Consider the following 26,779-nt stretch of genomic DNA (forward strand, 5'->3'; position numbering starts at 1 on the left):
GTCGTGCTCACTGCATAAATTTTATACTGTGCTTACACGCATAAATTTGGCATTTTAGGCTACCCTTGGCTCCCGCGGTTTGACGGTCATGGACCGTGCTTACGATTAACTCGCTAACCGTCTGTATTTTCATTGTTAGTATTAAATTAGTTAAAAACCATATATATATACTAGTTTTAGCTACACTGCGATGGCAGAATTAAAGCTTGACAAGGAGAGATTTCTTAAACGGCTAGAGGTTTTAACATCTACATGGAAAGTAAGTTTGTGACCATATATACCTTCTCACTATTGTTGTAGCTTATGCTCGCTAGTTTTCACGCGTACGTATAACTATTTGTAATATTGAGATTTACTCCGTGCACTTTGCTGTTCTAGCAACAGAAATCACTGTTAAAAACTGATCGACGGTTTTACTTATGTTCATGCTTTGGAGTGAATTCTCAAAATGTTTAATGTCAACTGCCCATAATAGTGTACATGGTGCAGCTTGGTTTTTTCTGAATAGGCAGCCTCTCAGTAACATTTTATTTCCTTAAACTTGAATTGGATGCAGAATTTATTCTCAATAGAGAGAGAGTAAAGTTCTCAACAGGAATTTTACTTACATAATGTAAGGGTTAAATATGGAAATTCACATCCATATCTAGGCATTGAACCTAGTTGTAACCTTAAATGGGATAGGCACATAAATAACATAGTGGCCAAAGCCTCTATACTATTAGGCATGTTGCGGAGAGTGTTAAAAACTGCAGACACAAACACAAGAAAGGTTGCCTATGAGACTTTGATTAGACCTGGACTAGAATACGGATGCCAAGTTTGGGATCCATACCTAAAGGGAGATATCAATAAATTGGAAAAATGCAAAACAAGGCACTGTGCTTCATATTTAGATGTGAGAGGTCAGATTCGTTTTTCAAAGCTACAGGAAGGCACAGACATTGTTTGATTGGCAGGGAGGAGGGAGATAAGAATGTCTTTGTTTTTTAGAGTAAAATCTAGTGAGGTTATATGAGATGCATATGATAACGCACCAAAACACTCATATGATACACGTCAACTTTTGGGTCTTTTTGTACCAACAATTAAAACAAACGCACTCTTTAATTCTTTTTTGCCTCGTACTATAAGGGATATCCTAGGGGAGGTCGTAGGTTGCACTGAATAATGTATATACTTGTGGCTTTGTATTTTGGTTATAGAATAGTAGGTAAAATATCTATGAATATGTATAAAAAAAAGTTTTGACATTAATAAATGAGTTTTCACGCACTTTGCTTCATATTGAGGATCTTATTCCTCAATATGAAGCAAAGTGAGAAAACTCCATTCTGATTCTGAGTCAAATAATTCCGCAAGGAAACCGATGGGCGACTCTGCAACCCAGCGCCGGTGTCGTTCATAAATGAAAAAAAGTTAAAATCGTAGACCTTTAGTCTGACGTACGGCACCTGATTTATTTTAATATTTAATTTATGCAGAGGCACTGTGGTTCTTTGAAGGTGTGCATTTTAGTGGGCTCTCCACGGAAACAAATTCAGACTAGCCAAAGGTTGAACTCTAGACCATCAATACTAACAAAAAATGCTGCAAGCTCTTAACGACAAGCAGATAATATTGATCTATTTACATTGACTGTGCATGACCTATACATTTTCAGTATCAATAACATAGCAAAAGTAGCTGAAACACCTGGTGTTGTTCGGGTGGTTTTTGCCTTAAATACGTGGTTGCGTCAAATTTGAGTTGATCTTAAAAGAACGCATTTTTTTTCTCTATCAGTTGATATGTTGTTTGTTGTGTTAGGCGATCTCATTGCCAAGATATTTGAAGATTAAAATCAAAAAAATCTGATCGCCGTAAAAACGCTCAGGCCAAAAGAACATGCCCAGACTTGTCCAAAATGATGTCATGCGGTATTTATCTGTCAATATATCTTGTATTCACATCGGCTATTTGCAATAAAAGTCTAGTCCTATGCGGCTCTATTGGCATATATCTTATTTTGTATTTGCTCATGTTGGCTAAAATAAAATTTTAAATCCAGCTACAGATCCATTATTATGAATGTTTCAAAGGCCTCAAATAACGAAAATTGAAAATTTGTCTTACTCACTTTCTCCAAATGCTGTGTAAACATTTGAGTACCGACTACCAATTCTAACGGTCTATGGTAATTCTGTCAAGCAAACTATGTAGTATAAGGTCTTTGTATCAGCACAGTTCCGCCACTACCCACACTAACGATATACAGCCTCCCAAAAGCCCCGCCCACATTATGTCTGTCGCCTATCCTTGGGCTGTATATCATTGCCCACACCAAAAACTGGTTTCTTACTACCGTAATAAAATAAGCAGCACGTCTTTGAAAAGAATATACATAGGGATAGAGAAGTCTGGGATGAGAAGTCTTCTGCAAACTGGATTTGAACTCACATTCTCCAGTTCTGCGGACATCCGTATACCGTATCCAATTCACTACAATATTCTGCAAATCATGTTTTGCATTATCTTCAACAATATAATTTTATTATATAATTTTTACAAGCAAAAAGATTTTCATCTCGGCATAAAGCTTTTATTAAAAATATTCATCATATCGTGGCCACTCACATAGTTTTAGCTGATACAATAAGACAAATTCATCTACTGCAACAACTCAAACAAAACATCATGGTTTATGCAGCACACATTCAAGTCTCTCTTTCCCCTTTATGGCAGTTTCCACCCTGACATAGCTTGCTTCGGCTGGTGGGACGACATAAACATCCTGTAATCAGTAAAACAAATGCAATAAATATATGTCATTCATAGATACATGTATGTCATTCTAAAGCGTATCTACTGAAAGCTTTCAAATTGGGAGTTTGATAGATTGCGAGTGTATTTTTAAAAACGAATAAATTTTTAACAAAGGCACAAGTACGCCAAGCCAACGATTCGAAGCTTTGGTTCTGGAAGTTAAAGATTTGCATTGATCAATCGATTTTCTTCACTTTCTATAAGTGAAAAGTGAACATCTAAAGTCAGATCATAAATCTAATTTACTAGATAAAACTGCCACAGAAAATTTGAAGCAAATGTAGCTAGGTGAACCGATAAAAAAATATAAAACGATGATTAGTGATAGCAAAAAGTTATAATTTTATTAATTAGTACATGTAATAATGAGTACTAAAATATTACCTTTAGTATATTCATCGATCTAAGCCATTGTATTGCTAGATGCTAAAGATTAAAAAGAAGCCGTCAAGAACTCACTGTATATACGTATCTCGCACGCGCAGGAAATTACATTTTAGCCTCAAACAGGCAAATATAATCTGAATGTAAACTCAACAGGAAACTCTATAGGAGACTCAAAGTAAAAGATAAATTTACCTCCATTCTCCGATCTTCCTTCATAGAACTTTAACTACCTGATGCCAAGAAAACTCGGAGTCACCTTCGCAGCAATTTTTACAATTATGTTGTTCGCCTATAAAACGTGTTGATCGAGTAATTCATTAAAGTAACGATGTTAATTAATTTACTAAATGTCGATGTCCATGCGATTTAATAGTAGAGTTAAATCCCTAAAAGTGAGATCACAGACAACGCGTTTTACGAGTGATAACATTTATTACGGCCTATATAAAAGTTTCGCGCTGATGATTGGCTAAGGAAGTGACCTCATATTTATCGCTCGTGGTTTCTTTTCAGATGTATTGCTTGTGGCGTCATGAAAGAAGCACCCGCTGGAACGTGAGCTTTTTAAAAGAGGGCCTCATTCAAACGCATATATCTCTAACAGGGTTGGTCTACAATGACAAAAATGGCATCAAATTGTAGCTGATGTTTTAGCCTTTTATGGGTCTTAATTTCATTGAATTGAATTTTTTGACGCAACCACATCTTTAAACTTATTCGCTCCCTGCTATGCAGCTGCAAAACTACATCTCACGTTCAAATTACTGAATAACAATTTAAATTGAAAAAATTTGTACCAATTGGGGCACTGGCAAGCCTTTTTTGTTCACCAGCATGTAGAAATTTATGTTTTCAAGGTTTGAAAAATGACTCGATTCAATTCTTATCAAGGAATTAACCATTCAATTCCCAATCTTTTTCCATCATAGATAGTATAGGAATTGATTCAGTTCGGTATTTAAGCAGAACACCTACAATCCAATTCTCAATTTTTTAAATATCTTAACTTCAATGAATCAGTTCAATTCAATTTACTCAAATAGGCAAATCAGTTATTTATCAATTCTTATCAAAAATTTAACTTATGAATTCCATCAAACTAGCAATAAACCACAATCACTAACTCGAAGGTTGACTTGCAACAAAATTCACATTACAGTTATTATTTTTGTATCAAAAGATTCACCATGTTGTACTTTGCTGTGTTGTAGGTGCAAAATATGTGGAAATGTGATTACAAGGTCTTAAAAGTTCAAAAACGAACAATTAATCGCAGCCATCACGAAAACGCCGTAGATTGTAATCCCTTTCAAAATGGCTCAAATGGGATATAGTTGAACATGATAGCTTCTGTTTACACTTTCATACAACCTCATTCGTCGAAATATTTTCACAAATATACTTCACACATTCAATAAAACCATGTCTATTGTTCTTACGCGTCTATTTCATCATCATCATTGTAATGCTGTCACTTTGGGCACTGATATCTCAAAACCTACCGTAAAACTTTGCTCAATTTCTAAACCTTAGCTCGAAGGAGTGCATATTATCCTCTGATAAACATGACGAGCCTGTTGGTCACCTGTGATAATCGAAAAAATGTTGCAGAATTTGTTCACGCTATCTGGTAGGAAGTATGGGTCACATGATCAGATTACTACTAGATGATTAGACCAGGCTGAAATGAAACTGCAAAGTAATGAGCATCTATATTTGATGCAGGCTTTCCGGTAGAACCCGAAATGCTTGTCATAAATCAGTGCTACAAGACGTTTTCTATTGAGCCTTTTATTGGCCTTTAGTTTCACGTGGTAACATCACGTGTCAAAACAATAATCACATTGTTTTAGTACGTCGTCGAAATAAAGAGATTCCAAACTACAGTGCTTTCTTGATGGCTGCAATTAAATGTTCGTTTTTGAGCTTTTAAGAGCTTGTAATCATTTTCCACATATTTTGCACCTACGACACAGCGGAGTAAGACATGGTGAACCTTTTGATACCAAATAACTGTAATGTGAATTTTGTTGCAAGTGAACCTTTAACTACTCACGTAAGCTCAGCCTCTCGACTGTTGGTATAGCAAACATTAAGGCAGGTATTAATAAATATAAAACAATAAATATAACCATTAGGCTTATAAATAATTATAATTTAAGCATAAAAAATAACCATACCTTTCTGGATGGCTAATATGTATACGCCTAACAAACCTACATTTATTTGCTTGACAATCAAAACAGCATAGCTAAGCTTATTGCTAGTGCGCAGGCAACCCACAGCACCATACTATATTGGTGTGTAGTACATATTATCGATCATTAAAATATATTGGTGTTAGTGATATCGAGGTCTAGTGGAAACATGTGCATCCAGCAACGATGCATTGCACTGTCCTCTTTGTTTCAACTCGCATCATATCATATTGGTTTACTGAGGATATCACTGTCCGCGATGGATTTTTGTCAACGTGGTAATCATAGAGGTATTAATAATATGAGGAAGCATTGATGCATTTTAACTGGAGTTGTTTTGCTTATTGAAAATGGAGAATCGAGTCAATTCCTCTATGGTGACAGTGAAGAGCCGATTCAATTTTACAGGAAGGATGTGCCAATTCAATTCTGTAGCAAGTAAAAGATACTAGAAATCAATTCAATTTATTTTGTGGTTGAGCTTTAAGGCTTGCTTGAGCAAGCAAGTAAACTTGAGTGCTAAACTCTACCAGCAGGTTGAGTCGCTGTTCAACATGCAATTCAACAATTTAGAGGTCATTAAGGCAACACAACATGGTTTTTCCAAAGCTTCGCATCTGGCACATTTGTCTAACATCTACTTGACAGTACTGAGTAAATCGCCGTCTGAAATTGACTCGGCGGCGATCTGCTTGGTACGCTTTGAAATGTGTAAAAAATTTAATTAAAGTCTAGACTATTTAAATGGTTTATCGATTTGGATTGAGTTTTACCCAGCTCAAAAGTATTTTGAGAAACTTGTATGTAAAAAGCAACCGATTCAAAAGCGCAAAATGTCAAAATATAATCGAGCTTTCATCATTGTATTTAATCCGTGATGTGGCATTTATATACCCTACAGGATGAATTTATTCGCGGAGTTATATTTCGCGAAAATTGTCTTTTCATGCATATTCGCGGATGAATTTATTTGCGGCTGAAAACTGCCACTCTCTGGGAAAAGTTAACTCTATTGCGGCTAGTAAATTATAGTTGTTCCTACGCATGCGCACACCGCGTGTTCCGGTTTATATTTAGCTTACAACTGCGAGGCGATCATGCTATTCTACGGTAAACAATTTTTGCTGCGTCCAGAGGTTTTCACGAATATTCATCGCTTTGGAGGCCTTTGATAAGCCAACAACTTGTGGTAAGTAATAAGTTTTTTACATTTGGGCAAGATCACAGTAAATGTTCACTTTTGGTGTGATTGCAAACATTATAATTTTGAAAACAGGGTTGATTTTTGTAATGCTAGAGGGTCTTAAGTACCAGGAAACAGCAGTTGTTATTACTTTATTGCTACGAGTTGGGAATTATCAATGGATTACTGGCACCATGTCAGAAAATTGTGTTAGTTTCGGGACAAAACTTAAAATAGGCTGTAGGTTAAGATAGGCAAGCAAAATAATTTTTATGCAATTGGATTTCTTGTACATCTTCTAAGGAAGCAACGATAGCAGTTCATTCCACTATTATTGCACTGGTTCTTACAAAGCAGGTGTACTTCACTACCATGCGTCCCGTAACTAACAAAACAAGCATGGTTTTCTTTTTTCTAGTGTTTAAGATCATCACAGCATGCCAGTTTTTATTTTCTAATTAGCTGTGTTGGTGTGCAACAATATAAGAGGCTTTAAATTTGAGTTGAGTTAAGTCTACTCTGTGTATGAGCCAGCAAACATACTGTTAGTTTCGGGACATGTTGTGAGTTTCGGGACAAAAATATGATTTAAACCAGGATTGTACTGTGATAAATGACCCCTGCTGTTTTCATTCACATGTTTTAGCCTTACAATTACTTATCTAGTAAGAAATACAATATATTTGGTTTAATCAGCATGGTCTGGTGGTGAAAAAGGCATCTGGTGGTCATGTCAAAGGTCAAGTCATAATACCTCTTTACGTTGTAACTTGTGTTGTCACACAACGTTATTGCCTTCATTGTTTGACTGGGTTGCATGAGGGTAACCTATCTATACTGAAATTATGGGTAAGACAAGCAAAGAAAGGCAAAGAAATTATGCTCAAAGGCAACTGGCAAAGGACGCTCAGGGTTACAGGAAAAAAAACGAGGCCATTAGCAAATGTCGGCTTAGAAAAGCAGCTGTCATGAACAAAGCAGATAAAGCTGAACAACAGGAATACGAAAGGATAAGAAAACGCGAGCAGCGACTAAAGAAAAAAGCTGGGATAAGTGAAACAATCAGCCAGGACAAGGAGAATGCTGGAACACCGAACTCTGCACCAGCTTTCTTTTCATCCACACAGTCTTTTGGTAGGTAGACATTGAGTGACATTAGGATTTCCATCCTTGTCAAACATGGGTATTTATTAAAAATTTTGGAATGAATGATAAGGATGGGGGAACTGAACAGGTATTGGTGACCAAACAACAACCATTCATACACACAGGTTAAGTTGATGTAATAGTAATTTTGTGATTGGATAGCAATTAAATTTAAACTATTTTATTTATAATTTTACAGGACGAGCTATGAAGAAGGTTGACAAAGTACTGCCTACATCCCCCAGAAAACAAGTGATTGTTCTAGATGGTGAACTGGCCAAAAAACTAAATACATTATCTCCAACAACTAAAGCAAGATGCAATCAAAAGATTGGGGAATGTAGATCTAGAAGGACAAGGCGCTCAGATGCCATTGATGAAACTACTGAACAGCTGGTGAGAAAGTTTTTCTTGAGCGACAGAATAAGTAAAACATTACCAAGCAAGAACCATGTTGTAACTGTGAGAGATCAGAATGGAAAAAAGAAAAACTTCAAAAGAACCTATTAATGTTTACAACACAAGATGCGCATGTCATCTTCCAAGAAGAGCGCCCAGACATCAAGATTGGTTTGACTAAGTTTCGAGAATTTCGGACCCCTAATGTGCTGCCAATCACTACCAATGACCGAATTGTATGCGCGTGCTTTATCTGTGAAAATGCACAGCAACTTTTCGATGCTGTGAGGTCAGCTGTGCCAATGCCATTGGAGTGCTCCACATTATATCAGATGTTGAAGTCAACTGTGTGTGATATAAAAAATGAGAAATGCTGTGGACGTGAATGTAAAAAATGCAAATGTGGTGTACAAAGCATATTTGACAACACCAGTTTACGTGAGGAAGGGACGATGATAGTGAATCATTGGAGACCAGACCCGACCCTGGAAGCTATCTAAATTTGCTGCAGGAGAGGATGCAAGTGAATGATGTGATTAAGAGGTTTACAGATGTGCTAAAATCATTTGTCAATCATGAGTATGGAAAAAACCGCCAGCTAGGAGAAATTGCTGCTTTAAAAGCGGATTTGCCTGCTGACCATATCATCATACAGGAGGACTTCAGCGAGAACTATACCCATAAACAGCAAGTTGAAATTCAGAGTGCCTACTACTCCACCGTATCAGTAACTCTATTCATTGCTGTTGTCTGGTACAAATCGTCTGATGGTGTGGTCACTACACGTAGCTATGTCATCGTATCCGATAATCAGGCAGATTGAATGAAGAGTAAGAAGAAGTGAGAGAGAGTAGTGAGAAGAGTCATCAACTAGGAGATAAAGTGGCAGTCGCTTATGATATAGATGAAATGCATGTTGGAGAGCTTGTTGAGAAAATATCAGATAATGAATACGGCATGAAGTTTATGGTCAGGCAGGGCAAGACTTTCTCAAATGGCCAATTAAACCTGATATACATCCTTTCCACCAAAACTTCATACTTACAGTTAAACCAATTCTAAGACCCTGTTCGGCGAACTTTAGATCATTCATAGTTGAGAATTTTGATGAAGTATTGTCAGCTTTAGATGATTATGCAGCCAAATTCTTCAAGTGAACCAAACAACTTGCTATTATATGTGATTGTGTGCTTAACATTATTAATTTCAATAAATTTGTGAAGTTATTTCAATAAAAATAACTATTTTAATTTTGTCCCGAAACTAACACACTATTTCACACTCAACTACCACTTGAAGTAAAACCTCACAGATTGGCAATAAAAATAGTCACTTTTTGAACAGACAACACCCTAACTTATGTTAGAAAACTCAAATTGCAAACCTCAAATCATTTACTTCATAGCAATTGGCCAATGAAAATTAACCATAAAAGCGGGTGATCAAAATTTGTCCCGAAACTGACTCAAAGTTTCATCCCGCTGTTCGAGAATGATGCTTTGTTGAAAGGAATATTTCAGTTGCATTTGATGATAGTAACCTAAAGTTTGTATGTACAATTATTTACTGATATCTAATTCACCTACTAGGCTAGGGGCTACATTGACACACCATTTGTCCCGAGACTGACAACTGTGATCATGCCCATTTACTAAATTAGTTGAATTTTACTTTGGTTCTTCGGTAAAACGCAATACTAATTTTTTCCATCCCTACTGCTTCATTATTTGTTTTAGTGTGAGAGAGAGATTTTTCATCATACACCGAAGAACAATGATTGCGAGGGCGGTAGATGTCATTCTTAGAAGATCACCAATCATTCAGGGAGGTCTGGAAATTGAGGTTGAAGTGACCGCAGCTACTTACGAGAAGAATATATCTGTTTTTTAAAATGGAACAAAAACGCCTTTACGAGCACAAATCTTTGGCCAACTGGCAGAACTTTGCAATAGTAAGCCACGAGGAGAGTTCTGATGATAACTTCCTTACCAGCCATGTAGTAGTGAGAGAATCGCCTTCAACACCTACCCAAGACATTGACAGCGACAGAGCTGCTATTACCAAAATAACTAGTCAGAAAGCACCATTACACGCTAGTATTCACATATCAAAAGTACCAGTTTAATTTTATTGCTAGACAACCGCCATATGGACTAAACTGTTTATATTTACTCCATTCATCGTTTGTTAAATTTTATTTGTATTTGAAATATTTTATTTGTACACTCAAGTTTGTAATAAAATATAATATATCTATACATGAAATAAAATATATAATTTAATCATGTTTGCTACAGCGATATCAAGGAGTTGTTGTCGATGAAGGGGTCTAGGTTGACTGGTTGCCTCTCTGCCAATATTCCTGCCTTGATGAATATTACTACTTGTCTCTAGTTTTCGTAATCGGAGTAGGTTGTTTCAATCTCAATCTGCAGTAAACACAAAAAAAGAAAAAATATTAACGAGTGTTGAGGAAGTACAAAAACAATAGCTGAAGTATTTGATGAAAGCGATCAGTTTTTAAACTAAAGAATTAACTAGTGCAGTTGATTATGGAAAAACGTATCTGCACTACAAATCAAATACATACCATAATGTCCAGATCAGAATCATGCTCGTCCTTGACTTCGGTATTAGAGATTGATGGAGTTGATTCTAATGTAAAAAGACTAGGAGAGCTTATTTGCTATGCTGAAGCCATGCCGAATAACTTGTAAAAACCTTGAATAATTTTGTAAAGTTTGACGCAATGGCAATAAAGCTCGAAGCCTGGCGATGATTTTAAAGAAGTTTTGGAACTCGGCTACGTTTAGTACTTCTGCCTCGCGACTATTTTCGCGATGACGCCATTTTGCATATCTTGTGACAACCTCGAATAATTTTGTAAAGAAATGTGATGCATTGCCAATGGTGTTAGCTCAAAGCTCAGGCAATGATTTTAAAAATGTTTTGGAACTCAATTGCGTTTAGTATTTACATTAAAAACTAGGCTAGCGACTAGTTTTCAATTTGATGCAGTAGTTATTCTCTCTTGTGATTAAAAATAGAACTAATTATTCACTGAATTTAATAATTCGCGGGATTGACTGTTCGGCAAATCGCGAATTTTTATGACCAACGAATATTTTCATCCTGTATGGTACTAAGTATTTAAAAATTAACTATCTAGAATCCTTATTCTATACACTAAAGTCCATTCAAATGAACTCTGTTATAGAAAAGCGATTTGTTTGGTGTGGATGCTCTCGCTATGGCTGTCGGAAAAGATGACAACGTTGTATATTCAAAATCCACAGCTCTTCAGGTAGGTTACAAGTAATTCTAACTATTTCTTCACAGACTACTCTTGCAATTTTATCTCCTTACGTAATTTACCTATATGGTTCTGTAAGACTTACTAGTTTGTTGCAGTTATTTGCAGTCTACTTGTATAACTGTTCATTTTGCAACAACACTTTTAGTCCTGCATAGAATTTCACACAACACAATGAAGGCAGTTTTCTGTCGGACAGCTTTCTCCTTTTCTATTTAGGGCTCATGTTCAAACCAAACATACATGTCACTTAATTTCAGAGTATTCACAACATATTTTTTTTACTCCTATTTTTGTTTTTGTATAGTAGTCAGGTTTCATCATCTTACAATTATATATTGTTTGCTCTGCACTACTGTACCATTTTTGGCATACATGCTGGATGTACTTGTAGACCTGGCTGTTTGGATATGAACTCCCTGACACATTGATGGTGCTTACTGACCACTCCGCATATTTTCTCGCCAGTAAGAAGAAGATAGAGTTTTTACAGAAGGTTGAGGGCAGTCAGAATGGCACTACCATCCATCTGATGGTCAGGGATAAGGTGTGTATATCTCTGAATGTTACTTTTTCTAAGCACTCACCTGTCTGCTCTTGCTTTGATCGCATCGTTGAGTAGGTTTTGTATTGTTTGGTTGGTTTTGTATTGATTGATTGGTTTCGTACTAATTCGTTCTCGTTTTGACAGAAAGATGATGACAAGACAAATTTTTCGAAGCTCATCCAGGCAATGAAGTCTAGTAAGTCAGGCTCAACGATTGGTGAAGTGAGCAAAGACAAGTTTGGAGGGGATTTCTGTGAGGCTTGGCGCAAAGTCGTATCTAGCAACCCCTTTACCAAAGTTAGTGGAAGTATCAAGGCATCTTGTTTGGTGCAAAGCTGCTATTTAAATATCAACCCTGGTGTGTCTGATTCCGTGATTGTCATCATCATTAATGGCAGGCCCACACTTTGATCACCTTTCTCATATTCACAGACCTCTCATCTGCCTTTAACTGCTGGCTTTATTTATTCTATGTATCGCATATCATCAGTACTTTGTTATTCTCTCTTAGTCATCATTCTATTAATCTCCCTCATCATGTAGATATCTGCTACCATCAACCACCTCAACAATGACAATCTCAGTTGATCTATTCTAGGCAGTCTGTTATCGTTTGTAAATTATCTCGTATGAACATTTTTTGAGCATTATATCAAACACCTTGCAATAATTTTTGAATATTATTATAGAGTTTCAACTTCACTTCTTTTGCACTACTGAGCAAGTTGATATTAGCGTTGAAATAATTTTTTTAGCAGAGTAAAACTTTTACGCATTGCATTTAATTATTTTGATGCAGTTATTACTTATTTCAATTGTGTTGCTTTCAAAGTTTTAACGGAAAAAAATTACAAGCTTTGGAGTTGGACAATGAGAGAATAAATTATTGATGTTAACAGTTCATTATTAATACGATTTTATGGACACTTTTTTACAGATCACGTGCTATTATGGGTTTGTAAAGATCAAAAAATGTCAAAGTGGCAGTCAAATGAAGGTGGCGTCCCCATTTAAATATGGCGCTCTATTTTTTCAACTCTTCTCCCATGGTGGCGGTCAAATAGAGGTGGCGTTCAATTAGAGGCTTTACGGTATATACGTATAATGAATTAATGTTTATAGTAAATGTTATATTAAACGCTAAAATGCACAATAAATTTTTACTTTCACTTTTTGCTCATTTTCGTTTTACTCATGCAGTATCAAGCATTTACGAAACACGAACAATGTTGAACAGAGAGAGCGCGCATCATATCTCTTTCGGGCATTGTGGGAGGAATTTCGGCGAAAAGCATATCAGCATATTCGTTATTCCCACATATTCATCTCACCGACAGCCATGTTTGAATTTTGAAAAAAATTTTGGTTGATGTTGTATGGCGAAAAAAATGCCATAAAGAGGGGATGAAAAAACATCGGGTTCCACATCATAAGGCACAAAACCGTAAAACAGGGCCGTTGTAACCTTGGGGTGCACTGTGTAGAACAGTCTGACTTAGAGACAGCAGTTTAGTTGTTAATAGTATCGAGTCAATTTTAACATTTTGTTTCTAAGCTTTGTTAGTTCTTTTCAAGTCAGTGCTGTGGACAGTGCTTTTAACTATTATTAACTGTGTCCTATTTGATATCTCTAGTTGTGGCTCTATTTCATTGTTTCAGTACTTGATGCCTATTTCTCTCAATTTTAATTGGACTCTGCTGCGGTTACAACTGAAATTGTTTGATATCCAGATTATTTGTACTATGAAGAGTCGAGTCTTACAATGATTTTGAACCCTGGAGACATTCTGTTAAGGGTCTCATTTTGAGCTGTTTTCAGGTTTTTGAGTTGACACATTGTTTGGTTTTCAGAAAGATATCAGTGCTGGACTGGCTTACGTGATGGCACCAAAGGACGAAAGCGAAGTGCAGATAATCAAGAAGGCGTGTCAGGCGACGTGCGATCTCTATAACAAGTATCTTAAAATCCAAATCATAGATGCGATTGACTCGGAGAAGGTAGGACATGCTTCATGGATTTACTTTATTCTGACCGGTTGTTGGCATCATTGTGGGTAATAACTACTAACCAAGTAGTTGGAGATATGCAAGTTGTTACTTAGCGAGTCAAATGCCGTCTCTCCCTTCCATTAGGCCTAATGCTACACATGAGTATTTTTATGTAGAAAATTCGGCATAGCAAGCTCTCAGATGGCGTGGAAGAAGCTGTGCAGAGCAAAAAATATGTTAGCGGTGTGGATATCAGCCAGCTCGAGATGTGCTACCCTGCTATCATACAGAGTGGAGGCAACTACAGCCTCAAGTTTTCTGTTGAAAGGTTGGTGTATAGCTTACAGTTTTATCTGATGTTTTGTCTAGGATTGCCATAAATTTGTCCAGCTACACGCGATATACTCTCTACAGGCATCATGAATCTTCCTAACAAATGTTATAATGTATCATGTTTTTGTACCCAGTGGTTAGTGGTTGTACCCGGGGCGCAGTGGTTAGTGGTTGTACCCGGGGCGCAGTGGTTAGTGGTTGTACCCGGGGCGCAGTGGTTAGTGGTTGTACCCGGGGCGCAGTGGTTAGTGCGCTGGCATATAATTAGTTTTTCAGTGGTTCAAGTCAAAAAAGGACCATTGGTGGTGTTAGGAAGGGCATCCAGCCGCAATCATTTCTGTCCCAAATCTCATGCGCAAATGTGACAATATATTTTGTACCAGGATGTACCATTTGTGGTGGCGACCCCTAAATTGGAATAAAGAATAAGATCACGTTATTGTAAACACTGATTTGATAGGCTACCTTGTTGTCTTCGAATAATAAAAGGAATGTATATGAGCTCCCATGTCTTTCTCTCTTCCTGTCTACAGCGACAAAAATACCCTACATTTTGGAGTAATCACATGCTCGTTGGGGGCCAGATATAAACAGTATTGCACGAACATAGTGCGTACAGTCATGGTTGACCCTTCCCAGGAACAGCAGGACAACTATGAGTTCCTATTGAGTGTTCATGAGGAGATCCTCGCCAAACTCAAGCACGGTGGGTGAACGTCTCACATTGTTTGTTCCTCTCTGTTTGCACGTTGCTTGTGTTGAGAACTTCTGTATAAATAGCACGAATTTGTTTTTAGGTGTGAAATTAAAAGATGTGTACAATTCTGTACTCCAGTTTGTTAAGTCCAAGAGACCGGAACTCGTCGATAAGATCACCAAAAACTTTGGGTAAGTTGTCTCCTCTTATTACATGGCAGGCCTCTGCTGGTCCCAGCCAATGGATATACATCTATCATGGATATACAGGTGCTTAGCTAAGAGCATGAAATGGTAGAAACCTGAAGTTGAATGGTTTTCTCTTCCAATATCCTGTAATATCATATTCTAATGTTGTTGCGTGCCTTGTAGTGTGGTTCCAGTGATAGCCAATGACTGGATCACCAAAGTTATTGGTATGATACATTAAGCAGTGTTTGTTGCATCAATTACCCTGGCACATTAGTGATGACACATAGATAGGTATCAGCGTATGAACAAGATGCAAAGTTAGTGATGACACATAGATAGGTATCAGCGTATGAACAAGACGCAAAGTTTTAGTGGTGGCGGTTCAACAATTATATGGTACATGAAATAGACCTCAGCCTTTAATGCAGTACTAATTGAGACTAGCTCTAATACGTTTTTGCTGTAAAAGTGTTTCTTGACCCATTATATGTAAGTTGTGTCAAGGAGGCAACTGTGACGCTTGTCAAAGTAGATTGAACTTGTTGCATTCGCATCGGCGAGTGGCATTGACTGGATTGCTACGACTCAAGTTTTCATTTGGTTTTATTTCATTTATTTCATTTCAATTTATTACGGTTACTCTTGAGACAGCTTTTAGGCTAACACCGTTAACAAACTGTCACTTCTCACAGGTTCGCTATGGGCATTGAGTTTAGAGAAAGTGCCTTCCTGATCACAGGAAAAACGGAGGCTGTTGCTAGGAAAGGCATGCTGTTTAATATCTGCGTCGGTTTCGCCGACTTGAAAAATAGCTCGGCAAGTGACAAAGTAGCAAGAACCTACGCTCTCTTCATCGGCGACACTGCTCTGGTCAAGGAGGATGAGCCGGCTACCATCTTAACACTGCTTAAAAAACGAGTCAAACACGTCTCTGTCTTCCTCAAGGTATCTTTTTCTTACAAAATGGCTCTTCTCCAAATAATACTCTGTTATTTATTCAGTGGAGCGGATGTACATCATTATCTTACATACTGAATGCTGGGGTTTTAAATCTGTATGTTTTTGCTTGCTGGGCTTTTTAGGACAGTTTGGTTATACAGATTCAAATATAGTTGTGTATTATTTGCCAATTTTTTATTTACAACAATTATGACATTTTACCATTTATTACCGTTTTAGTCTGTTCTTTCTAGATAATCAGCACACTTGTAACTGATCTTCCGTTGATACATTTTTTGAAAATTTGGTGACCTAGGATAGTGTACAAATGACACTGTTTGTATGATACTCTGAGCTGCTCCTGTCTACAGTAGTGGTTGTCTTTCCTTAGGATGAGTCTGATGAGGAAGATGAATCTGAAAAGGAGGAGCAATCAGAGCAGATACTGGGGCGGGGTGCAAGGAATGCTGTCCTGGAACAGAGAACGCGTGCAGACACGGGCAATGAGGAGAAGCGAGCGCAGCATCAGAAGGAGCTAGCTCAGCGAATTAACAAGGAAGCAAAGATACGGCTGCAGGGCAAGTCGCTCGGTATTGATGACAAAAAGTGAGTTAACAATAATATCAGGTGATAGCGGTAATGTCAGCAACTTCAGGTTATACATGGCAGCCCATCCCCTTAGACTCTGTTACTGTAGCTGTTATTATAACATTTCATAGAATGAGGAAGTCTACTGTGGCCTACAAGAACTATGGACAACTTCCTAAGGAACCTGAGCTAAAAGAAATGAAAATATATGTTGGTGAGTGCCTCTGCATGTGTGTATGCATGTGTATCCTTTTACACTCAAATTATTTTGATTGAACATTATATATTTCACAATCTAGTCAAACATGGATAACTCGCCCGTGGATAGCTCGAACACATGGTTAACTCGAACGGTTTCTTTGGTACGTTCCCACGTAATGATAAGTTGCTTTAGATAACTCGACCTCAACTCTGTTAACTCGAACAGATTTTTGCCCAACGGCTACCGAGACGGTTGTTTATCGCTTTAGAAAATCACTTTATTCCAAACCGAAGAGGTAAACCTCAACTTTTCGTAATTCATAGGCGTCGTTATTACCACCATCGGCAAAATATTTTTGTCAACGACTTTTCTAAAGGTTTGGTGAAATTTGATTTTTACCAAACATCCGCTTAGGGATCGCTCTTCGGAAGCAAAGAAAAGTGAGGTAACCTTCGCATGAACTTCAAGAAAAATCGGCAAAATTGATCTTGGTTAAAACGCTCAAAAGGAAAAGATGTCTTTTCTTCTGAGCATTTCAACAACGATCAAGTTTTGCCAATTTTAATCTAAAAATTGTCCTGGCAATAACATCACCTCAAACAATAAACCAATATCAAGTGATAGAAAAATCTCTATACTTTTTGATAAAAAGTTTTGAACTTTACATTAGAAGCATTTAATTTGAAACAAGCCATTTATGCTTTTGATTTATATTATAGTTTGTATATGTACATGTATCTACTAATAAATAAATAAATACATGGACTTGTGACAGAGCTCTGATAACTTGAACGCTCTGATAACTCTAACACTTTCGCTCGGTCCCGTGAAGGTCGAGTTATCCATGTTTGACTGTATTTATAATTAAGAGAAAGTTTGCTTCATATGAATGATTGTTGCATCTGGTATGATAGTTTGTCAGGACCTACAGATTCCTTTGCAACTAGCCTCATTTCGGAGCAATATTGTATTGGTAAAGGTTTAAGTGTACTATTTGTGAATTTCTATTTCATTAACAGCTTCTGCTTTTAAAGTTTAGAGGTTTTTAAAGCTACGAAATTTGAAAGCAAACCGTAATTTGAGTTACATAAAAGTAGACAGGGAACGGCGCAATACACTCTGGGTTGTTTTAATGATGTAAAATCTATGTTTGAATATGCAGATCGGAAGTATGAGACGGTTGTGCTTCCTGTATTCGGCACCCCAACCCCATTCCACATATCGACTGTGAAGAACATCTCTCAGTCAGTCGAAGGAGACTACACATATCTCAGAATCAACTTTTTCCATCCTGGCTCTTCACTCGGTGCCAAGGAGTCAGGACAGTACCAGAACCCCAACGCTACTTTCCTCAAAGAGATGTAAGTGAAATAGCATTGCCCTGTCAAACATCTGTCATCCAAGTTTAATATCTCTGTGGTCTCTGTGGTTGTGTTCTTGGCAAGTAAAGCCACCCATTTCTCCTTCTCCTGTAGGGCTATGAGACCTCCTTATGCCAACATAATCAGAGCTTTTCTTTTCCAGGTCTTTCCGAAGTTCCAACAGCAAGGAACCTGGGGAGCTCTCCGCACCCTCGTCTAACCTCAACACAGCATTGCGTATCATCAAGGAAGTACAGAAGAAGTACAAGACTCGTGAAGCCGAGGAGAAAGAACTTGAGGTCAGTACTACTTATTGTTATGAGATCTAATCCTGTACGAGGTAATATTTTTCCCAACCTCTAACCATTTCTTCAGACACACGGACACTGGTCTTATTATAGTAAAGATTCTTCTGTTGAGGAAATACAGGTTGTTGTGTCTTCTGTACCTTTTAGGAGTGTTTATATGCAGTTATTGTTGTATTCATCAGAGTTGTGGTACAATTATGACTAAGTTGTTGGTGCTGTCATACGCCTTCATCCGTTCCTAGAAACCTTTATAACCAACATCCGTTCCTAGAAACCTTTATAACCAACATCCGTTCCTAGAAACCTCCATAACCAACATCCGTTCCTAGAAACCTTTATAACCAACATCCGTTCCTAGAAACCTCTATAACCAACATCCGTTCCTAGAAACCTCTATAACCAACATACGTTCCTAGAAACCTTTATAACCAACATCCGTTCCTAGAAACCTCTATAACCAACATCCGTTCCTAGAAACCTTTATAACCAACATCCGTTCCTAGAAACCTCTATAACCAACATCCGTTCTTAGAAACCTCTATAACCAACATCCGTTCCTAGAAACCTCTATAACCAACATCCGTTCCTAGAAACCTTTATAACCAATATTCGTTCCTAGAAACCTCTATAACCAACATCCGTTCCTAGAAACCTTTATAACCAACATCCGTTCGTAGAAACCTCTATAACCAACATCCGTTCCTAGAAACCTTTATAACCAACATCCGTTCCTAGAAACCTTTATAACCAACATCCGATGTTCAAACAGTTGCGAGCCCGCTACAATACCAACATTGCTTTGTTGCAATTGTGTCGTTTAGTTTAACGTCTAGTTTGTGTCTTTTAGTTAAGTTTAATATATTTAATTATTATTTATTAATAAATATATATTAATTAATGTAAATTAATATATATTCATTTTTTATATAAATAATTAATATATATTTAATATGTAAATTAATTATATATTAATATATATAATTAATTTATATATTAATTATATATTAATATAATCTATATTATATAGTATTCTATATTAATTGATGCTCATTTAATTATTGCTAATTATTATTAATTATTTGTAGAGCTATTGGTTTTTTTTTGGTAGAAGTGGTTCTCTAGTGTTTGATCAATGCTCTCTTGCTGTTTTTCAGGGATTAGTGAAACAAGACGCTCTGCAGATTAGCAACAATAGAAGCAACCCCAAGCTGAAGGACTTGTACATCAGGCCAAACATTGTATCCAAGCGTATAACAGGCACCCTCGAGGCCCACAGCAATGGTTTCAGGTAGCTAGCTACCTTTGGTTCACAACTCGATCATCCGTAATATGGCCATCATTGATGGTTCATTTCAGCTAAAATAGTTAAAGTATTAGTTACTTCGGTAATAATGCAATTAGTATGCAATTGTCAAGAAACTTTGTCTGATTCTTTTTTTTTCAAATCTTTATGAATAGTTATTATTATTTTCTTCACCTTATGGAGCGAGAATTTCTTTGAATAACTGAAAGCTACATGTTTAGGTGCCTTAAAGAATAGAGAAAGCATAATATTATTATGCTTTATTAGTTATCTTGAGGTGTTGACTGATGTTCTAAAAAAAGAATCAAGGAGATTGACCCCCTAGAAGCTGAGATATAGACAGCCAAACACAGGTCTACCTAATAAAGAATCAGAGGAAAACCCTTCGAAAATCCCGAAAACTATGACGTATAAAATCGACTTAATGGTCATGTGCCGGAGTTGCGCACCCTTACCGCCGTTACTTATAATGATTGTTTTGGCTACGAGATGTGAAACGCTTCTCGCGATAGTAAATAATTTACATACTAGCTCTGGTTTCTCAGGAAAATCATCCAAACATTGTGTGGTAAAGGCATTTGCCCACAACCCCTCGCCATGATTTTTTAAAGCAGAAGAGCAGATTTTGACTATTGTGCTTCAAATTTTAACTCGATCTCCACGGATATGCTCCGAAGATCATCTGTTCAACGAACGGCGCGTGTATAGTCTATATGCGATATCCGCGATTGCAGTTTGTTTAGAATACGAAATAGGAATGGGACTTTTTGTTCCTTCATCATTTTTCTACTGTGTATCTACTGCAGCATTCAGTTGATTTTCATGATTATCGTCACTATTAACAGACTGGAAGTTCACTACAGCCATAATCTTAAAAAGACTAACTTGACCGTGCTGCTCTTGCTATAAGAAAAGAAAACGATAACTTTTGCTTTGATTTTTCTATTGATCTATTATCTTATCTATGATTATTTTTTATGATTTATATAATATTCATAATGCATATTATACAAAATAATAATATAACTGCGTATAGAATAAATGATGTAACTAATATAATTTGTAGAAAATTCCAAATGATAACCGAGATAAATGATTGATTTAATTGATTCGATTTATTAGCTATAGTTAAAAAATCTGAACAACGCTAAAAATGAGTCTGAATAGGGAAGCTAAGTAGGAGAACAACAAAACTGAGCTGAACTAGCAAGATAGCGAAATGTTGCGAAATAATAGATGCGTGTAATTATTTTATGCTAAAACTAATCTACACGTCAGAGGGACTGGTTCGGAATTCTAGGAGCGATGATTGTTAGGCCCAATTTGATTGTTCTATACTTCCAGGGATTAAACCAATTAAAACGCCGTGATTGTTATAGGAGAGCGCATTAGTTGGCTTAATTGACCAATGACACACAAGTCGATTTCATACGTCATATATTGATGATTACCAAAACACTTTTGTTTTTTGGTAGACCTGTGTTTGGCTGGCTATATCTCAGCTTCTGGTTGGTCAATCTCCTTGATTCTTTTTTTAGAACATCAGTCAACACCTCAAGATGAATAATAAAGCATAATAATATTATGCTTTCTCTATTCTTTAAAGGTTGACTTGCAACAAAATTCACATTACAGTTATTTGGTATCTAAAGATTCACCATGTCTTACTCTGCTGTGTTGTAGGTGCAAAATATGTGGAAATGTGATTACAAGCTCTTAAAAGCTCAAAAATGAACAGTTGATCGCAGCCATCACGAAACCGCCGTAAATAGGAATCAGTTTATTTCTCTGACGTAGTCATTACAGTTGGTTATTGTTTTGTCACGTGATGTTCTCACGTAAATTGAAAGGCCAATAAAAGGCTCAATATAAAACGTCTCGTAGCACTAGTTTATGACAAACACTTCGGGTTTTACCGAAGACCCGGTATCAAATATAGATGCTCGCTACTTTACTTGTTTCGGCTTGGCATAATCGTCTAGTCGTAATCTGATCATGTTACCCATACATCCTGCCAAACGGCGCGAATAATTTCTGCAGCATTTTTCGATTATCACAGGTGACCAACAGGCTCGTCATGTTTATCAGACAATGATATGTACTCCTTCGAGCTGAGTTTAAAAATTAAACAAATTTTTACGGTAAGTTATAAGATATCACTGCTAAAAGTGACAGCATTACAATGACGATAAAACAGACGCGTAAGAACAATAGACATGGTTTTATTGAATGCGTGAAGTATATTTGTGAAAATATTTTGACGAATGAGTTTGCGTAAAAGTGTAAACAGAAGCCATTTTGTACAACTATGTCCCATTTGAGCCGTTTCGGAAAGAGATTTTAACCTTACGACGGTCTTGTGGTGGCGGCGATTAACTGTTCGTTTTTGAGCTTTTATGAGCTTGTAATCACATTTCCACATATTTCGTACCTACAACATAGCAGTGTAAAACATGGTGAATGTTTTGATATCAAATAACTGTAATGTGAATTTTTTTGCAAGTTAACTTTAAAGTCATACAATTTCAGAATATACAGTATATAATATAATACAGTATATAATAGGTTGTGGAGAGTCTAACAACTGCATTATATTAGATTGAGTTTTATTTTATGCAGAAACTTTGCAGAATGAAAAAGCGATGTGAAACACTATAATGTTTTAAATTTAAGCCCAAAACAACCTCATCAAATGCAATCTGTGGTATAGACACAACAATGTGGCTGCTAGTGTACTGACATGTATTGCACTAAAATTGGATTATAGTTATGTGTGTCTAGCAGAGGTAAGTCGGTGCAGAGGTAAGTCGTCCTTTGCGGTGCTCATTTTTGTTTGGACATCATTTACAAAAAAGGAATTTGTATTTCACTATTGATGGAAATTCGGTGGACCCCGTCATACAACATGTTTTCGTTCCCATGTTGGTATTAAAAGGCGAAAATGTCGTGTAAAGGGGTATAGAAAACCATAGAAATTTTCTAATGCAAACACCGCCTGGTAAAAAACACTAATTTTATATACGTACTGTACATATTAAAAATTAGTTACAAAGTACTATATTAATCTTGGTAATTATAGTTACCTACAATAATTTTAGTGTATCGTTAAAATAATTTTCTTCTTCCTTTAACGTCGTTATTAATCTTAGGACTTACGGCTGACTAATTAACCTATATAATGTGTGTAGTTGTATACGTATAACAAATTAAAGTTCACAGTAAATATTAAATAATAAATGCCAAAATGCAATCAATTCTCTTTCGCTTACTTTTCACTAATTTTCGTTTCACTCACACAATATCAAGCATTTACGAAACATGAAAAATACTGAACTTGGGGAGAGCGAGTTTCGTATCTCTTTCCGGCGTTGTGGGAAAGATTTAGGTGAACAGCATATCGGCATCTTCGTGATTCCGAGATATGCAGCACACCGACCACCAAATTTGAATTTTGAGGGATATTTTTGTTGATGTCGTACGGCGAAAAAATGCCGTGACGAGGGTATGAAAAACATCGTGTTCAAAACATTGTAAAGCGAAGAATCAGTAAAACAGAGACATGATAACCCGGGGGTGCATTGTATTGTCATTTTGTGAGTCATCTCATAAACAGTTAAATAAATGGCGAACAGATATGAGAAACAAAGTTAAAACTTCCCTTTTGCTGCTGGAAAATGTCATCATCTTTAGTTCATGTGACCAGAGTTATCATCTCTTGGATTAACAGTAAATCAGCTTAGAAATGTGATGATATGTAAATTGAACCTGCAACTTAGCAGCAGTTTGAAATTTGTTGGCAACGTTAGCCGTTCAGTTGATCAAGAATTAGTAAATATGTATGCTTGTGAGTGAACAATACTGCTGCCATTTCCATGTCATATGATGATTCTCTTTTGTGACAGGTTCACTTCTGTGCGTGGTGATAAGGTAGACATTCTATATAATAACATTAAGCATGCATTTTACCAGCCTTGTGATGGAGAGATGATCATCCTTCTGCATTTTAACCTCAAGGTTTGTTACCTTTTCAGTTGGTATGCTGTAGTTGTCAATGTTTATGATAAGGCTAGCCGCATTACAAATGTAAATTGGTCGATTTTTGATGAATTGCAGTAAGTACTGACTCAATTAGTTACAGCGATTTTTGTGGAAAATATACGAAACTCGTTCTTCATATCTCTGTCTATACTATCTACATACTTCTGCATTGTCTTTGCATATCCCTACCTTGTGATTTTAGCATGCCATAGTGTTTGGTAAGAAGAAACACAGCGATGTACAATTCTACACAGAAGTAGGAGAGATAACTACAGATCTTGGCAAAAATAACTACATGCATGACAGAGATGATATGATGGCTGAGCAGGTTAGACTATTTGCCTTTACAAGAATGTGTTCTCTCCTTCTTGATAGCATAACGTCTACCATATAGTTATTTGACATCTTTCGCAATAATTTTTTATTGAGCCAGTGAGTACCTTGGCATGATTTGGTGTGATGTCACATTGTCCCTGTCGATTTTATGACATGTTACATTAGTCAAAGCTTGCTGTATCTGTACACGGCTCCATCGTATATCCTAGCTTGACTGAGGTGTTTATAGATCATGGAATGCGTGTCATGACTGCCTTCAGAGGTTAGATAGCTATGTAATGGTCACTTTCTGTTTAGGCTGAGCGGGAGATGAGGCAGAAGCTCAAGTCAGCCTTCAAGGGATTCTGCGAGAAGGTCGACTCATTGACCAAGTCGGCCATAGAGTTTGACACCCCATATAGAGAGCTCGGTTTTAATGGTGTTGCCTTTAAAAGTACTGTTTTGCTACAGCCAACTAGCAATGCACTTGTCAACCTCACTGAATGGGTGCGTACCTCTTTCCTTTTCTTCCTAAGCCTCACCTGTCTCTATGTGTCACAGTGGGTGGCATGATAAATAGAATTTATGGCCTTATTTAGTAATTGTATTCTTCAGCCGGTCATGGTGATAACACTGGATGAAGTGGAACTCATACATTTTGAGAGAGTCCAGTTTCATCTTCGTAACTTTGACACGGTGTTTGTCTTCAAAGACTACAACAAGAAGGTGGCCATGATTAACTCTATACCCATGAACTCCCTCGACTCTATCAAGGACTGGATCAAGTAAGTTCATCCTCTTCTCTCCAGTGCTTGCCATAGGCTACTGCCATTATCATTCTGCATCGAGTTGGTGATATGAATTTCGGTCGAAGTTTGTGTTCAACGCTCTATCTTGATAGCACCTTCAAAATTTTAATGAGTGGCAATGCAGAGGAATGATAATACTGAATGGCGTTTCTGAAAGGCTAAGCCTAACTACTGCTCGACTTTGTCTGTGAATATATACTTCTTGACTACTTCTACAATACTATTTATACTACTCCCCCTCCTAACAATTTTGGACAATTTTTAAATGTTTAAACAATTCAAATCCAATGGCAAGGTTTTGTTTACTCTAGACGGAAGATAGCATCATTTTTAAACAATAGCAGAGACATGTGAGTGTACGGCTTTTTACTATTCTGTATTATAGCTTGTTTTTCTATGTATTTAGCTCTTGCGATATCCACTATACCGAGGGAATACAGAGTCTCAACTGGGTGAAGATTATGAAAACGATTGTCGATGATCCCACAGGATTCTTTGAGTCCGGAGGATGGACCTTTCTTGAACCGGAGTCAGATGTGGGATATAAATGTTTATCGTTGTACCATATTTCATTCCAACTGAATCAATATTAGCCATGTTTTATGAAAGTTTAACTTTTATTCACCTCTTTCAGGCTGAACAAGACGATGATGATGAGGATGAAGATGAAAACTTCGACCCTTCAGATTCTGGCAGTGGTGAGGAGTCATCGGGCTCAGAGGATGAGGAGGAAAGTGACTGGGATGAAGAGGATGACGATGACTCCGGTGAGCAATTGGTGTTGATCTTCTGTATTCACTTATCTCACTGTTACCTATATTTTCAGTAGAGGTAATGGTGCTATACATCTCTCAAAATGTTATCTTTTTCTGGTTTATTACAGATGAAGAGCTCGACTCCGAGGAGGAAAGTGGAAAAGATTGGAGTGATCTCGAGGAAGAGGCCAGAAAAGGTAAGGAGGGCTAACGTCTTGTTCTGGCTTACATTTCATAACTAAGCAAGTTGGTAGGCTGATACCTTAGCTTCCCTATTTCTTCTTGTGGCCGTTGCATCCATAATAAATTCCATGGGCTGCCTGTTCATATTGCTTCTCACCGCCGCATGATTAAGGGAGATGATGATAAATGGTGGTATGGAGCTGAGTTTTGTATCAATCAGAGTTGTCCATCCTTGGTGGTACCGCAAGCACTGGCAACTTATAATATGACCAGTTATCTTCAATTATTTTGTCATTAGCAGCCAAGAGGTTTCTTCCGTGTTCAGTCTGATGATTCATAGTGGACTAAAACTATTAATGTTGAACTGCCTTGAATCGTTTACATGCTACATATGGTGCCGACGGTCGACAAGCAAATAAGCTTCATAAACTTGTCCTTTTTCTATGAAATTAACACGACTTTTGATCAATTATCCCTGACTCGCTCTTATGTTTAGCTGACGCTGAAGATAGATATGTGGACGATGAAGACGATCACAGAGGCAAGAAGAGAAAACACTCAAGTCCATCTAAATCCAAATCTAAAAAGTCGAAGCGTCGTTAGGGACTCCTCTTTCAACCTTTTATATCCCGTCATTATTTTAAAATCCAAGCTTTGTGCATTCATACTATCTGGTCTGTCTCTACTTTCCATTTCATGTACATAAGGCAGTATTTTTAGTTTTCACATCGGTATACAGATAATCCCGTCACATGAAATGTTTATGTAAATAAAATATCGTATTGTAATT

At 37.0% G+C, this 26,779-nt stretch overlaps 1 protein-coding gene across 1 annotated transcript; it reads left to right on the top strand.

The window, feature by feature from the left end:
- Positions 1-98: 98 nt before the first annotated feature.
- Positions 99-26,779, top strand: LOC137385940 (FACT complex subunit SPT16-like). Its single transcript, XM_068072565.1, has 22 exons — positions 99-259; positions 11,336-11,422; positions 11,826-11,978; positions 12,123-12,275; positions 13,830-13,976; positions 14,144-14,295; positions 14,834-15,006; positions 15,098-15,188; positions 15,881-16,133; positions 16,519-16,733; positions 16,847-16,929; positions 18,080-18,278; positions 18,442-18,577; positions 19,741-19,874; positions 23,792-23,903; positions 24,130-24,255; positions 24,561-24,749; positions 24,858-25,027; positions 25,458-25,587; positions 25,686-25,818; positions 25,935-26,003; positions 26,486-26,779. Exons 1-22 carry the CDS (start codon positions 191-193, stop codon positions 26,590-26,592), a joined length of 3,081 nt encoding a protein of 1,026 aa, XP_067928666.1. The 5' UTR covers positions 99-190; the 3' UTR covers positions 26,593-26,779.

Source organism: Watersipora subatra, chromosome 1 (genome assembly GCF_963576615.1).
Source record: "Watersipora subatra chromosome 1, tzWatSuba1.1, whole genome shotgun sequence".
Classification (NCBI taxonomy): domain Eukaryota; kingdom Metazoa; phylum Bryozoa; class Gymnolaemata; order Cheilostomatida; family Watersiporidae; genus Watersipora; species Watersipora subatra.

Bases quoted from the DNA above. Each gene is read 5' to 3' on its own strand.
- LOC137385940 (XM_068072565.1), top strand. From the start codon at position 191: ATGGCAGAATTAAAGCTTGACAAGGAGAGATTTCTTAAACGGCTAGAG. The intron at 15,007-15,097 runs GTGGGTGAACGT...ATTTGTTTTTAG, and splicing joins CCTCGCCAAACTCAAGCACG to GTGTGAAATTAAAAGATGTG. The intron at 25,819-25,934 runs GTGAGCAATTGG...GGTTTATTACAG, and splicing joins AGAGGATGACGATGACTCCG to ATGAAGAGCTCGACTCCGAG.